The sequence below is a fragment of the Mus musculus genome, chromosome 15 (genome assembly GCF_000001635.26).
Source record: "Mus musculus strain C57BL/6J chromosome 15, GRCm38.p6 C57BL/6J".
Classification (NCBI taxonomy): Eukaryota; Metazoa; Chordata; class Mammalia; order Rodentia; family Muridae; genus Mus; species Mus musculus.
The window spans coordinates 30,913,961-30,928,257 of NC_000081.6; the positions used below are offsets into that span (position 1 = coordinate 30,913,961).

Consider the following 14,297-nt stretch of genomic DNA (forward strand, 5'->3'; position numbering starts at 1 on the left):
GGAAATGGTTGAAAATCTCTGGTCTCATCAGTGGTGGTAGTGTATTCAATCTTTAAGGCATAATTCCTTACAGTGGAGTCAGGGACACCTTTCATAACAAACAAGCTCTTGTTGCTGCAAATAAACCTGACAGCTTCTTTCATCAATTAAACACTCTTTAATCTTCCAGTATGGACCAGAAGCTGAAGACAATTGAAAGAAAGATGACTGTAACTCGGTCTCTCCTTTACTCTGTAATAAAGATCTAACAAGTTCAGAAGTCCATTGTCAATGGTGTGATGAGAGTACATCAAGGTCCAAGGATGTCTGTGGGTCACTTTTACAAGAAAGCAGTAGAGGAGGGGGCAGCATATTCCAGGAGCACTGCTTAATACCTCAGTATAGATGTTGATTACTTAAAATAGCTTCTGGCAGATGATTACAAGAGTCGGTTATTTAAAGGAATGCCAGCTGCTATAACATGCAGACCCCTAAATACCCAAAGGCTCAGGCAAGATAGAAGGAAGAATTTATTTTCTTCGGATATCACAGAAAAGGTCGGAGTCAAGCAGCTGGAAGCAGTTCACACAGACTAAGAGCAGTTCTGCCATCTTCAACATGTGGCTCAATGGCAGCTGCTCTCACTGCTGTACCCACCAGCAGGACAAAACACCTGCATAAAATGAAATCTTCCCATGCAAATCACAGTGACATTTCTGTCCCCTGCTGATAGTCTAGGAGCCAGGGAGCATACACTGCCATGTAGTTCCCCCCCCCCCCAAGCAAAATGGACAAGAATTGTAGTAAGGTCCAGATCAAGAATAAATTCACCTTTTTCATGGAAAAATATTTATTAATATAGTCCACTTATGGACTGCAGAAGAAAGCATTATATTAGTAAAAAGTAATGGCCTTTGAGTTTTTCTGCTGCATAGGACTTCTGCAGAATCTACACTTTACTGTTATAAGAATAAAGTCTTCATCAGCAACACTCCTCCAGAATGTTCTGCATAACAAAATACAGATTACCTTCATCCATGTCATCAAGAGAAGAATTGTTCTAATATCCCCGAAGTGAAATTCCTCTGGCTCTAGGAGAAAGATATTAAAACCTGTCTCCTATTTTCATGAGAAACTCTATTTACAATGAAAAAACAAAGGGAAATTTTTGACATAGTATTGAGTAAGGGTAAAACTATATAAATTACTTTTCTTTTCTTATATTGAATAGATAATATACATATATACATATATATATAATGGCCAGCACAGCCTTGCTTGTGTGCAGTGGCTAGAAGTCTGCCTCCCCCACTAAATCCTGCTGGGTACAGGTCAGTGTGCTGTCAGCCTGTCCTCAAGGTTGTATTCACAAGGTGCTACCAGGAAGAAATCATGGGAGTCTGGGAATGAAACCTGAGATAGCCTGTTCTTTTGTGGCTGCAAGACCTATCACTGGAAATGGTTGCATCCATTCCCCAGGAAGGCGTTTTTAAACATCAGTAAAACGTAGAGCTTTTTACCTCCAATGTTTGAAAGAAAATTCAGAAAGGCTCCTGTTTAAAGATAAGTTGTTTTAATTGATGATTGCTGCTCTTAACATGACCAAAGACAGGGGGTCGGGGACAATTGTTCGGCTTAATGAAAGCTGTCTCTAGGTGGCCATCAGTTTAGTCTCCCCTCCTTTACCTCTTACATGAGCACACCAGCATCCATTTCCTTCTAGGAAACCATATTACCTGGAAGTTAGCATTTTCAGTAAATACATGTAATAAAACATGCCTGACTTACATATAAAAAAGTATGAATGGGGGAAATAACAACCTTTAGCACACTATCAGCTTCTGCCTTAACCAATATCTGTGTTTATAAATTACGGCTTTGCTAATAAGGGCATTCTTTCACTATTTCCTTTGATTATAGATCTCATGTCCAAAAAGAAATATTGGGTTTTTGAAGACAACAGTGTATAATCTTATTTTATGATTGAACTGAAAGAACAGCACATGAATACAATGCAGAAGAACACTCAATGAAAGTTGAAACTGCCCATCTATTCCATGAATCCTATGGTAGCCACCAATCCCAATCTATTTCAACTATAAAGACTTAGGAATTCAGAATACTAATACTGCTACTACTACTACTACTACTTCTACTACTACTAAACAGTAGTAGTAACATGAGCCATGTAACAGAAACCACATGGCTTCTGAATGCCTAATACATTCTCTTTTTTTGTAATAAGACTTTGTAATAAAAATGCCCTAGTATAATGCTAATGAAATCCACCTAGAAAATAACATGGCATTATAAATAAATTCAGAAGCAATTTTGAAGCTCTTGTAATTTACACTAAAGTTGTTGTTAGGTCTTTTCATTTTATGGAATAAAAACATTGAGGCCCTATGATACCAGAAGATGCTAGAGTGTTCTGCAGAGTTTAATTATGGACTGTGCTAGAACAGTTTGTAAAGCACTTGCCTTGAAAGTCTGAAGACCTGAAATCACTCTCCAGAACTGATGTTTAAAAACAAATAAACTGCTAGTCTCACATGGAGAAGGGGGTGGGTATTAAATTTTGTTTGGAAGCATTAGGTTTTAAAGTGGGACATTTCTTTACCATGTGAAGAGATAAACTGGGGAAATGTCTACCTTGATGATTCCAGTGAGGACATGATCATTTAGAAGGTCTTTTAATAGCTGGCTGTACTTCTAAAGCAACAAAAAAATTTTTTTTGAAAGAACATGAAATTCATCAGTTCAGTATTTTAGCACTATTATAGGTTCATTTTCCGAAGACACTATTTTATACTTAATGGATAATATTATCTTCAGTTATTTGGTACAGTGTTGTGATTTCAAGGTGGAGAGAGTGACCTAAGGAAATTAACTCTTACCTACCTTTAGTGAAATGGTCTCACCTTAAGCATGGTGCAGCTTTTAGAGATATAATAACCATCATTTGTGTTTTATTCTGGCTGCTATCTTTTAATGAAGTCCCAGGAAATCTACAGTCAAATCAGACAACCCAGATTTAAAGGGTTAAATAGCATTGACTTTACTTTGATCTTTCAGTTCCTTGGCATAAGGAAATTTATTAGACAGAAATAACTTTGTTTGGTGTAGTTCCTTTTAGGTTCATCTTTTGAGCTTCATTTGGCCTAATATAACAAAACAGGGGGGAAACAATCTAGACATTGCGATGTCTAGATGCAGAACACTCTAGCATCTTCTGGCATCATAGGGCCTCAATTCAGCAAAACACAGCTTCCTCCCATGTGGTCTTCCAGTATCTTCTTGACTTCAGGGGAGGCTGACTTTGAGATTCTGTGAGCATCTCTCTGCAGATGGTGTCGGGGTTAGATGATGCCTTGATTTTGTTTCTCTGTCTGACGTCAACTTTATGGTGCCTCCTGTCTGGGGCACACAATGGTACAATGGTTGGTGACTGGACCACCTCTGCTCCACTGTGCTCTCCCATCCTCACCTCCCTGGTGAGCATCCTTGGATGCAGCCGTATCTCTTCCATGCTGACAAACATTCTGTGTCACTGGCTTCCTAGACAGGTGAATCATCTGTAGCTCTTTTCTTCTTCACACGTCAGCCCATAGACGCCATCAGAGCTGCCCTTGGTGACACTGGGGTCACAGAAGCAAACCATACTCCATGGATTTCTCTAGGTCGATACTGAAAACTTAACTAGTTAGTGTGTGGCCTCTTCTATAGTCCTAAAAGGGAAGTAGTCTGTTGACTCTCAATTCTTCCATCTTTGTTGAGTGGGGTAGAGATGGCAAGGGAACACACACACACACATACATTGGTGACTTGCCCCTGGACACTCCAAGGTTGCAGTGACAGCTTTTTGAGTGCTGTTTTCTTTCTTAAGTCTTCCCATACTGTCCCTCCTCACGAGTTTGGAAACTCCCTGTGGACTCTGAAAAGTGAACAGTTTGTTTTCTGCTTCTTCTACTTCTCTTTCAATATATGCAAGCTTTTACCAGGAGTTGTGTGCTAGTCTTAAAAATAAACCATTTGCTTTTTCTTTTCTGTCCTACTCTGACAACATCTTGTGGAGCCAAACGATGGTTCAAACCTCTGCCCAGGAGGAAAGGGAAGAAAGTAACATTTACTGTCTGAAGTGTTGTCTCATTCTATGTAAACAGAAGTGGCCCTTTCCTGTTACAACCAATATATTCTAGTTACATGTGGCTTTTTGTGTCAGCTCTAGTCAATCAAGACAGATGTCCCCCAAAATAGATCAAAGGGCCGGGTAGGCCAATTCCTAGTCCTTAGCTACCATTAATTCAGGATTTTAGAAGGAAGTTAAAAAGATTATTGGCAACCCAAAATAAAAAAAAAAAAAACACGACATTATTTGATTAATTTGTAAGAAGTTGTATAAACTACAGGATGAAGATGTCCATAATTGATAGTGTCCTTCTGCGGGACAGAGTACAGTAGAAATAAAGCACATTGACTCAGACCCAGTGCTTCCTGAGTTCAAAGACAGGTTGACCATTCCCAGTCCACATTGTGCCGCTCCTGCCTTGTATCTCCTGTTAAAAGGGCTGACGATGGTACCTGCTTCCCAGAGCTGAGGATTAAATGGGTTCAAACACACAAACGTGTAAACAAAACATTTCCTAGTGAGCGTTTTGTTATATGTTAGTGAAGATGCTTTGAGGGAGTCTTGCTGTCCTGAGCCATCTTTGGAAATTCAGCATGTCAGAGAGAGTATGAATCTGCCATCTAGTTCTGCTTTTTTGGCCTGGTCCTCATGATCTTCTTACCTCATCCCTCTCCCTCATCCCTCTCCCTCCTCCTGCTCCCTGATATTGCTTCTCTTCTTTGCCTCTTTCTTCTCTGCCTTTGACAATACTGAGCCGCTTGTCTTGCTCATGGGTCAGTCTTCTCAGTGACATCCCTGTCACCCCTGGTCACCAGTCCCTCCACTCTGCTGATTTGTTCAGTGCGTATTCCCATCAGTCTGCTGACAAAACGTGGGGGTCCAGTCAGTTTATTTATACCAACCTGGAACTTTCTACTGTTAGTGACACCTGGGATGGCCTTTCCCATTAAAGCTTTTGGCAACTCACACCCTTTCAAGCCACCACTGTGCTTAAAGAGAAGCAGCTTAGTTCCCTCAGGAATACTGTGTGCCTCATGCTTCTGTCCGGCTCGGACCTGTGAAGCATCCACAGCTCCAAGGCATCTTTGTCTACATCATGCCTTCTGATCCTTTAACTTCTTGCTGGGCCACACGTGGCTTGCCAGTCCATACCCAGGACTTGCTAGGCTGATGGCCTAAGAGTATTACAGACTCCTATCTTGGAAAGTCAAGAAAAACTCATCCAAATTTGCACCATGTTTTAAATATGTTGCAGATGGCAGGCCATAAACTGTGGTAATAATGAGAAATCTATCTATATCTCTCTCTCCTCTCTCTCTCTCTTCTCTCTCTACTCCGTCTGACACCACACACACACACACACACACACACACACACACACACATACACAGCAGAGGAAGTAAAAAAGTAAAAAGTTCCAGAAACAAACAAAATGTTCTGTCCTTATGTCACCTGAGTGTGAATCAGACCCATTACCTACTTGTCCATTTCACATCACAAACCACATGTCTGTAACTCATACATATTGGAAGCCCACATGGTCATTTTGGTTCAGTTTTGTTTTGTGTCCCATCAAGCTCCCAACAGAGTTAAGGGGACTCTCCTCATGCTCCACTCAGTCAGCAGACCATCTCTCCATCCATCACGGGAGGGAAGTGTAGAGATGGACCCTCCGACCGTATCATAGCTGTGCCGTGTGGGGACATTTTAGGACATATGACCATGTGCCTCTGTGTGAGAGGATGGAGGCCAAGGATGAACCAGAATGTGAAGTCTGGGCACAGAAATTTAACAGTAAGACGTGAGGTAACAGCAAAGAGAAAGAGTGTCAAGCCCGAGGAGAAGCAGGTTCAGGGACGGGGTATTTCCAATGGCGAGGTTATTTAATACTTTATATTTAAGATGCCATTGTGGTACAGTGATTATGCTGATCTCCCTGTGCTTTGAGAAATTGGAAGAGACCCCAACTGTAGCATCCAGGAGCACAGAGCCTGGAAGACTTGGTAGTGGGAAGGAAGCCATCTCTAAGGCCTGTGCTTAAGACACCAGGAACTCTTTGCAATGGTCCTTCAGTTCAAAATAATCCCAGTCTTATTTATTAGTAGTAAGTACCTTTTAATTTCACCATGTGGGCCAGAAGTTTGAACCCTATTCTCCACAATCCAGGTTCTCTCCTTAGTTTTACAGAAAAGGCCAACCATGAGTGGCTGCATAAGCTTAGGTTTTCCGTCTTTTCCTAGTTGGGTGCTTGACACTCAGAGGAAGCAATGCGTCTTGAGGAGGCCATGTTTCTTTGTGGGGGACAGGTGCATGCGTGGACGTGGATGCTTGGTGCCAGGAGGAGCACTTCCACTCGGGGAAACGCTATCAGAGTTTAGTGGCATCCAAACCTCGGTGTTTCTCCACTGTCACTGGACTCCTGAACAATTGTTTTCTTTGTTTCTGACTGTGGAGCTGTTGGGTAGTTCTCTAAGAGCTGAGAGATGTCCCAGTGAGTTTATCTATGTGCCTACTCCTCAGGCACAAAGGGGATAGAAGAGACACCCGCAGTATTGGATGATAGTGTTAAGAACATTGTTAATGTGACTTCTAATGTAGGACGGGATGAAGTTGTTTGTTTTTTTAATCTCATATTTCATGCAGGGCTGGGCTGAGGATGTGGCAGGCATGGCGTATGCCCTACGTTCACTGCCAGAGGGGGCTCCCTGCCTGCCACAGGTGAGAGCCAGCTCTGGGGTGCCTGCCCCTACGGGAATGGGGGGGCTGGAGTGGGCTTGGTGAGGGAGGGATGGACGGGGAAGGACTGGTTCCCTCAGAATCTGAATCCTCTTTCCTGAATGTATTTTTTCCAGATCATAAATGAAATTGCAACTAATCAAACCCTTGCCATCGGTTTTTCTCAGAGCTGTCTCTGGAACGCTGAGGAACAATGAAAATCGTGCATGCATATTTGCCAAGCCTGGGCTACCTGTGTTTGCTTAAGTGACTCCGAGTCTGAGGGCTTTATCTGCCCAATGATACCTCTTCATTCAACAGGAAGCATCAGCTGTTCCATAAGGGCACCAACCCCAAACTAAAACAAAAGTGTGTCTTTAATATATATATATATATATATATATATATATATATATGAATGAAATTGAATGATGGCCCTGGAAATAATACATTTTTATCTTAATGCTCTTTTTTCAAAAAAAAAATAGTTACTATTTATAGTCTTGCATCCCAATGTTGTATTTTCCTCTTCTCACTCCTATATTACTTTTCTACTTATTTTTCTCTATTATGCAACAAAGAGCCTGTTCCTTTGCATGCATGACACTTGATCTCTGTGGCCCACCTCCTCAGAGATCTCTACAAAGGACACCCACATTCCACCCACACCAACCTTAGCATTATGGTGGCCCCTCTCCCCCTCCCTCTCCCTTCCTCCTTCACTCCCTTCCCCTCTCCTCAGTATCAGTGGTCAGCTCTGCCTACCCCAAACTTTCACATCCTACAGACGATCCTCCACATTACACATGCACATCCCCCAAGTGCTGAAAACATTGTCTCAAGAGAAAGGAATTGTGGTCCACCAAGTGATCCGGGAACCTTTATGCTCAGAAGGGGAAGCAAATACCCTCCAATGCATGTCTAACGTGTTCAGCCTGTTCTGCAGCAGGTCATGGCAGTTCAACCGTTTTGGCTCCTGCAAACAGTCGTCTGACAACCCTCAGAGCTGCTGGCTTCATAGGGCCCTCTCACCTCTGTTTCTAACCCCCTCTGCCTTCTCTCTTTTGCCAGTGGTCCGTGTATATCCGAGCTGCTGTCCGGAAAGAGAAAGGCCTGCCCATTCTTGTGGAGCTCCTCCGAATAGACAATGACCGTGTAGTGTGTGCAGTGGCCACAGCACTTCGGAACATGGCCCTCGATGTCAGAAACAAGGAACTCATTGGTATGTCTTCTAACCTCGGGCCCCGGTCATTTGCTCAGGTTGTGTATATGGCCGGATTTCTTTATGGAGCGTATTACCAATATATATTGGTAATAAACATATATAGATATGTAATAAACCATTTGAATGTTATTCTGTAATTAAAAACAACCAAATGCCATCCTGTCCCTCACAGCCTGCAGCCTCCAGTCACCAACAGTCTGGTTTTACTTCTAAAAGTCCATTCTTTATATTCAACATTTATTTTTCCCTTGCCATGGATACCCCCGGTTCCATCAGTGATGTCAGAAGTGTCGTCATTTCCTTCTAGTTGAAGTCTGAAGAACAATCTATTGCATGCCCCATTTTCTCTATACCTTCATCCACTGATGAACACAGGGCGTGGCTCTGTGCCCAGAAACTGAATTGCTGGATCATATGTTAATTATATTTTCACTTTTAAAATGAAACTTCCATACCATTTTCCTTGATGTCTGTACTAATTTAAAATCTCACCATCAAAACGCAGAGGAAAGGAGCCTTCTGCCCCACAGCCATCACGATCATGATGAAACCTGTTCTGACAAGTGTGAGGCGACGCTGCGTCATAGTTTAATTTGCATTTCCATAATGGTTAGTAATGTTGAGTTTTTTTTTTTTCAGGTTATCTCTTGGTCACCTGTGTCTCCTTTTGAGACGTACCTATTCATATTCTTTGCTCGTTTTTAAGTTGAGCAGTTTTCTTGTTGTTAGGTTTGATTCTGTGTGTGCTTTGGCGTTAACCTCTTGTCAGGTTTAGGCTTTGAGACATTTTATCTCAATCCCTCTGGTGACCTTCTGGTGCTGTCAGTCATTCGCACCTTTAGAAGAACATCTTTAGTTTGATGCATCCCTGCATGTATGTTTTGACTGTTCTTGCTCAGCTTTTGGGGTCGGATCTATAAGAATAAATGCTCAGACCATAACTGTGCAGCTTTCCCCGATGTGTGTTCTTTAAAATGTTATGTAAATTTTCACTTGACTATGTAATATATTTTGGGCTTAGTTTTATATGTTGGCTGAGATTAGAGTTCACTTTCGTTTCCCTGCATACACAGCCTTGCCACTTTAAGAGTATGATTTTAAATGAAGGGTTTAGTTGGGAGTTGTTGATAAGGTAATATCTCAGGAAGGGCCTAAAAGAAGGTGGCTATGCATCTGTCTAGAAGGAAGAGAATCCAAGCTGAAGGGGCAGCCTATGCAGAGGATGTATTGAAACAGGAGCTGGGAACAAGTCTGGAGCCTTCAAGAGGCCTCGATTGTCTAGCAGAAGTCATGGGATCCTAGGTCAGAGAGGCCTACTGTGCCTCTCTCTGTAAGTGAGGGGGTACAGGCCAAAGGCTGGTTGATGCCTGAAAGCTGAAGAATCCTCAGGAACCTGCAGGGAAATGTCACAAGCCCCCATAGATCACTGCAACAATGGTGGCATTGGAATCGAGGGATGGCAGAGTTCCTCGTGGGCCTCTTGCATAACTTCTGGACAGTTTACAGGCTGGAGTCCAACAGCCTTGCAGATGATGGTTATCAGTGGATGGCATCTGGAATCTAATGGATTTCGGTCCAGGCAGATGGACCAACCACTGCAGCCAAGGTGCAGCATACTATACCACCTGGCAAGTTTGGAGAAGTGAGGTATGAGTGCAGAAGTGGGCAAAACTCTATTCCTGAACATTTGAAGACTCAGGCATGATGTGCTTAGTAAACACTCGGTGATCCAGAAATTAGAAGCCTTTCCCCTGCCATGTCCCAATGCACATCTGGTCCTCCACCCAGAACCAATGTATGTGCAGGTTCTCAACCATGCATTGGCTTTTAATAAGCTCAGACTTCAGGCCCCATGTCTCCTAGGTGCACTCCCATCAGATTATTACAAAGAAGAAAGTAAATGTGAAGTTTTGGTATTTGTACTTAGTTTGGGTTTAATTTTAATATTTGTGGATTCTGTGTGCTTCACGTATTTAAACTAAGCTATTAGATCAAAAGGTCAAAGACCCCTCTGCACACACACTTTCCCTCTCCTTTCCTTAAATAGTTATTCCAGACAGGACCAGCACTGAGGCTTCCAATAAAAGCCTCATCACTCCTCTATAATATGGAGAAAAAAAATCAATAGCTAATCAGTCTACTGCCTGGATGCTAAGCACTGCGTATTTTGCAGTTGTGTGTTTTATTTCTTTAGTCGGATTAATATATAACAAAATAGTGAACTATTGATTTGCCTTCTGGCTCATGGGCATCCCTTCTTTCTCTGATGCTTGTTATCCTGGGGTCCCTCTGAGCATGGAGGACTTGAAGCTCCATATTGTCCATTAAGCCATTGCTATCAGATGTCACCAACTAGAAAATGGAAGCAGCCATTCAGAAACAGGCTTGAAAGCACCAAACCTACAGGGTTGATGAACACAGTAACTTTTTGTGAATGAAAAGAGTAGAATTTACCAACATATTAGATTATGTTCAAGAGATAGTACAGTTTACTCTTGTCAACTAATTGGCTCTAAATACTGTGTCAAAAATGATTATTTGTGTAGAGAAATGCTATACAGCACTTTACATGTTAAGGAGAAAGAAATGATGACATTGAGCCAAGAACAACTAAAAAGAAAGGCTAGTGTGGCCATCTTGTGTCTTCTGTCAGTTGTCTCTGAAAGTTTCGGTGACATCACCTGGGATCATGAGCTTAAAGGATCCTCTTTCTGAGGTGTCCACACACTGTGTCCTCCCCGCAGCAGATGCCCCTTTCCCAAGAGATGCTGCACCACCATCCATCAAGCCACAGTAGCTCCTTCCTTGGCTGGTTCTTAATAGCAATGGTCCCTATTTAAGATGTTTCCACTTACAGCCTTTTAATTAAGATACTACGACAATAATATGCATGCAGAAAAAAAAAACTTCTTTGAATTTTGAATTTTTATTTTATCTCATGCTGATGGTGTGTCATACCATATTCTCTTCCAATACTGGGTAGTGGCATTAAGTGACAAATTCAAATCAGGCATGAAATCATGGGGAAAGAACTCATGTTCCGCCATGTGCCATGTTGCTAAGCTATGATGTTCAGTAAGTTGGGTGTCGTAAATGCATTCGCTTACAATACTGTCAACTTATAATGGCTTGTTGTGACATAACTGCAAGCCAATGAGGATCACTGTATGCAACATTGCTTACTGGTCTTGTTTCTTTCCCCTCCACTGGGGAATGAGCTAATAAGGGATGGATGCCTTGTCTTATTCTCTGATGTATTCTGTGTGTCTGCAATGGTATGTGACCCCTAAGAGAGACTTGATGAATATTGGCTGAGTGGATAGCTGAGTTACATTTAAGAAAAATGTTAAGTGAACAAATTAAAGGAAACACAAACCAGAGAAAAGGATTCCATGTTTATGAACAGCCAAAAAGTCTGTTCATTTTCTCCTTAACTGTTGTAGTTGCATGAGGGTGGGCCCTTAGAATCTCAGAAGGAATCCAGCTTTTTTCCACCATTGGTTCTGAGGTCTCAGTTTAAATTTCAGCTCTCTTGGGCTATCCCCTTAATTGGCGTGAGAGTGGGCTGACAGCCACATTTGCACTCGAGGGAAGGATCATCTTCAGAGGGCTCCATTATTAGGAAGTGGTTGACTAAGCAACGGTCACACTAGTCCATTACATCTACGGAGAAGCAAGCAGTACCACAGTCTGGAGCCTAGCTGCCTCTGTGTTCCTTGTCTTCCCATTGGGCTGTTTCCATGACTATGCATATGTCTCTGCAAACTGAGGTTGAGTGTGCTATATACAAAGGTCCTGGATTCTTCCTAATGACAGGGCACAGCAGCTAAAGTTAATGCCTATACATAACATTCTTTGCAACATTCAGAAATGTTAATTTTCCCTCTATGTGATGAAGGTTGGTTTGGGGTCGGGGGTTGGGGGAGATTAGCTTCGGTGAAAAGACTGTATCATAGCACATCCCTTTATGGTTCCATTTCGAAGCTTATTTCAGCACTGGACAGTTCCCAGAACTGCACAGTTCCCAATGGAGCCCATAGTCCTCACCCTTCACTACTCAACAGAACAGAGTCCCTAAGGCACATGTGGGCTTGCACCTCCTGACCTCTCATGTTACTTGAAGCCCGGCTTGGGTATCCCTTCCTGATGAAAGCTACTTCCCTGACTCAGAACTTTTCACATGTGCTCTAAAGCAGGGATTAATCGGTTAGGGATAGAGTTATGTTTAATTATTCATTGTTTTGAAGCTTAAATTTTATTTCCGGAATTTTATACATGATTATTTTCTTTGTAATACCTACCCTTTCCTCTACCACTCCAGCTCCTCCCATGTCCTTTCCCTACTCCCTCCCAAATTATTGGCCATAAACTCCTTAATTATTATTATTGTTGTGCGTACACATACCCGCTGAGTCCAGTTAATGTTAATAATAATTAAATCCTTTAATTATTATTATTGCAAATAAATTCTTTAATTATTTTCATATTTTATGTTTAATAAATTTTTGTGTTTAATAATTATAATTACTATGGCTGTACATGCATACACCTGCTGAGTCCAGTTAATGTTGCTAGTGTTTGTATGTGCATAAAGCTGACCGCTTGGGATTGGATAATCTGTCAGGGTGCACCCCTGAGTTGTATTTATTTTGATATTCCATGATGCCTGGAGCTTTTCTGTGCCTGTAATAGGCGCTCAGAGTACATTTGCTGAGTATATTCATCCATCAGTGATGGATGGATGAATAGTACGTTACTTATTATGAAGAGTAGATCTAGAGGGGCATTACAGGATCCCAAGTGAGGAGACGGATGAGTGGAGGGAATTGTGTGGTCCAGCCTTTACCTACAAAGTCCAGGAACTTGAGGAGATGCTGCAGGTATCCTGTCAAATCCATGATTGTAAGCAGACTCATTTAGATGAGATTTGGGATTTGGTGGGAAACAACACTTTCCACATATGACTGAGTCGCCCATTGCCGATGATGTCTGTGCTGGCAGGGCACCTGCATCCCCAAAGCATGGTGACAGAGTATCTCACTTGGCTCCCCTGAGTGATGATGGTTCCAGGCCACATCTCTGGCAGGCAAGCCAGGTCTAGAATGCCGTCAGCATCTTTCTAATTCCCTGGCACATCTCCCTGAACTGAAGGGGAGAGTGTGTCCATCACTTCATGAGCCAGGACCCCTTTGCTCTCTGACATTACCACCCCCTGGTGTTGCCACGAGAACACAACCTTTCTATATTGGTTGTTCTTCGCTTTGGCTAAACTTTTTTCTTTGTCACCCAATGGGGCTTCTCTCTGGGCACAGGCCTCCCTGCCTGTCCTAACAGCAAAGGAGGCACCGCTGGCTGTTTTTGAAACCAGCAAGGAGCTGTTTCCTACCATGTGTCCCTAAAAATGAACAAAAGTGGAGCACAAGCCCTCCCTGGGTAGCAGGCAAATGCAGCTCGTACTCCACACAATAATGAGATCTAGGCTGCAAACCCACTGCGCGTCTTTCAGTTTTGAGTCTCTCTCTTCTTTCATCAGTGGGAATGGAAGACTACTCTGTCCTAACTTTCTTCCTTTGTCCCAATTTATTTTAAATATTTAGGTTTAAAAATATTTTTGGCCATTCTAAAAACTTAATAGAGTATGCTGGCGATCTTTAAAGAATGACAGAAAATGTTCCGTATTTAACCAAAATGAATGAGGAGATGACAGAAGTAGTCCATAGGATTACAAGTTCGTCTCTCCGTACACCAGATCTTTATGCAATGAGACGGTGTACTTTCTCTGGAGGCCTGCAGGAGGAGCTGCTGTGCAGAAGACAAACGGTGGGGAATCACCATTGAGCTACTGCTGATCCGAGGGGAAACATGGCTTGTAAATGTTATCCATCCCATGAGTGAATTTTTGACCAGTATCTGCACTTAAAGAATTCAAAACCTAGCAATACTTACTTTCAGCTAAACTTTGACATATGTTCTTACCTAAACCTGAAGTCACAAATGTATGTTTTTGAGGACTAAACAGATACCAGCACCTTTGTCGTGGCCTCCGTAACAGTGATTCCTTTGAAATCATTGTGAAAACTCTATGTGAATTTGGAAGCTTAGAATTAAGAAACACCCTGGTCACCATGCAATTCCTGTTTGGAATATGGTGTTGTGCTGTGTCTCCTGGCAGAACTAAAAAGCAGAGAGCTCTACAAGGTTCTGTCCACTAATTCAGACAGATATATGCATGTATGCCTGCATGCATTG

At 42.3% G+C, this 14,297-nt stretch overlaps 1 protein-coding gene across 6 annotated transcripts in view; it reads left to right on the forward strand.

Annotated features, from left to right (window-relative positions):
* The window catches only part of Ctnnd2 (catenin (cadherin associated protein), delta 2), an 856,811-nt gene that overhangs the window by 741,427 nt on the left and 101,087 nt on the right, over positions 1–14,297 (forward strand). For 3 of the 6 annotated variants that reach the window (NM_008729.3, XM_006520033.3, XM_030248378.1), the window contains 2 exons: positions 6,752–6,826; positions 7,895–8,045. In NM_008729.3, coding sequence (NP_032755.2) covers positions 6,752–6,826; positions 7,895–8,045 — 226 coding nt within the window. The remainder of the gene's footprint in view (positions 1–6,751; positions 6,827–7,894; positions 8,046–14,297) is intronic. The other 3 variants (NM_001355502.2, XM_030248379.1, XM_030248380.1) reach the window with 1 other exon arrangement.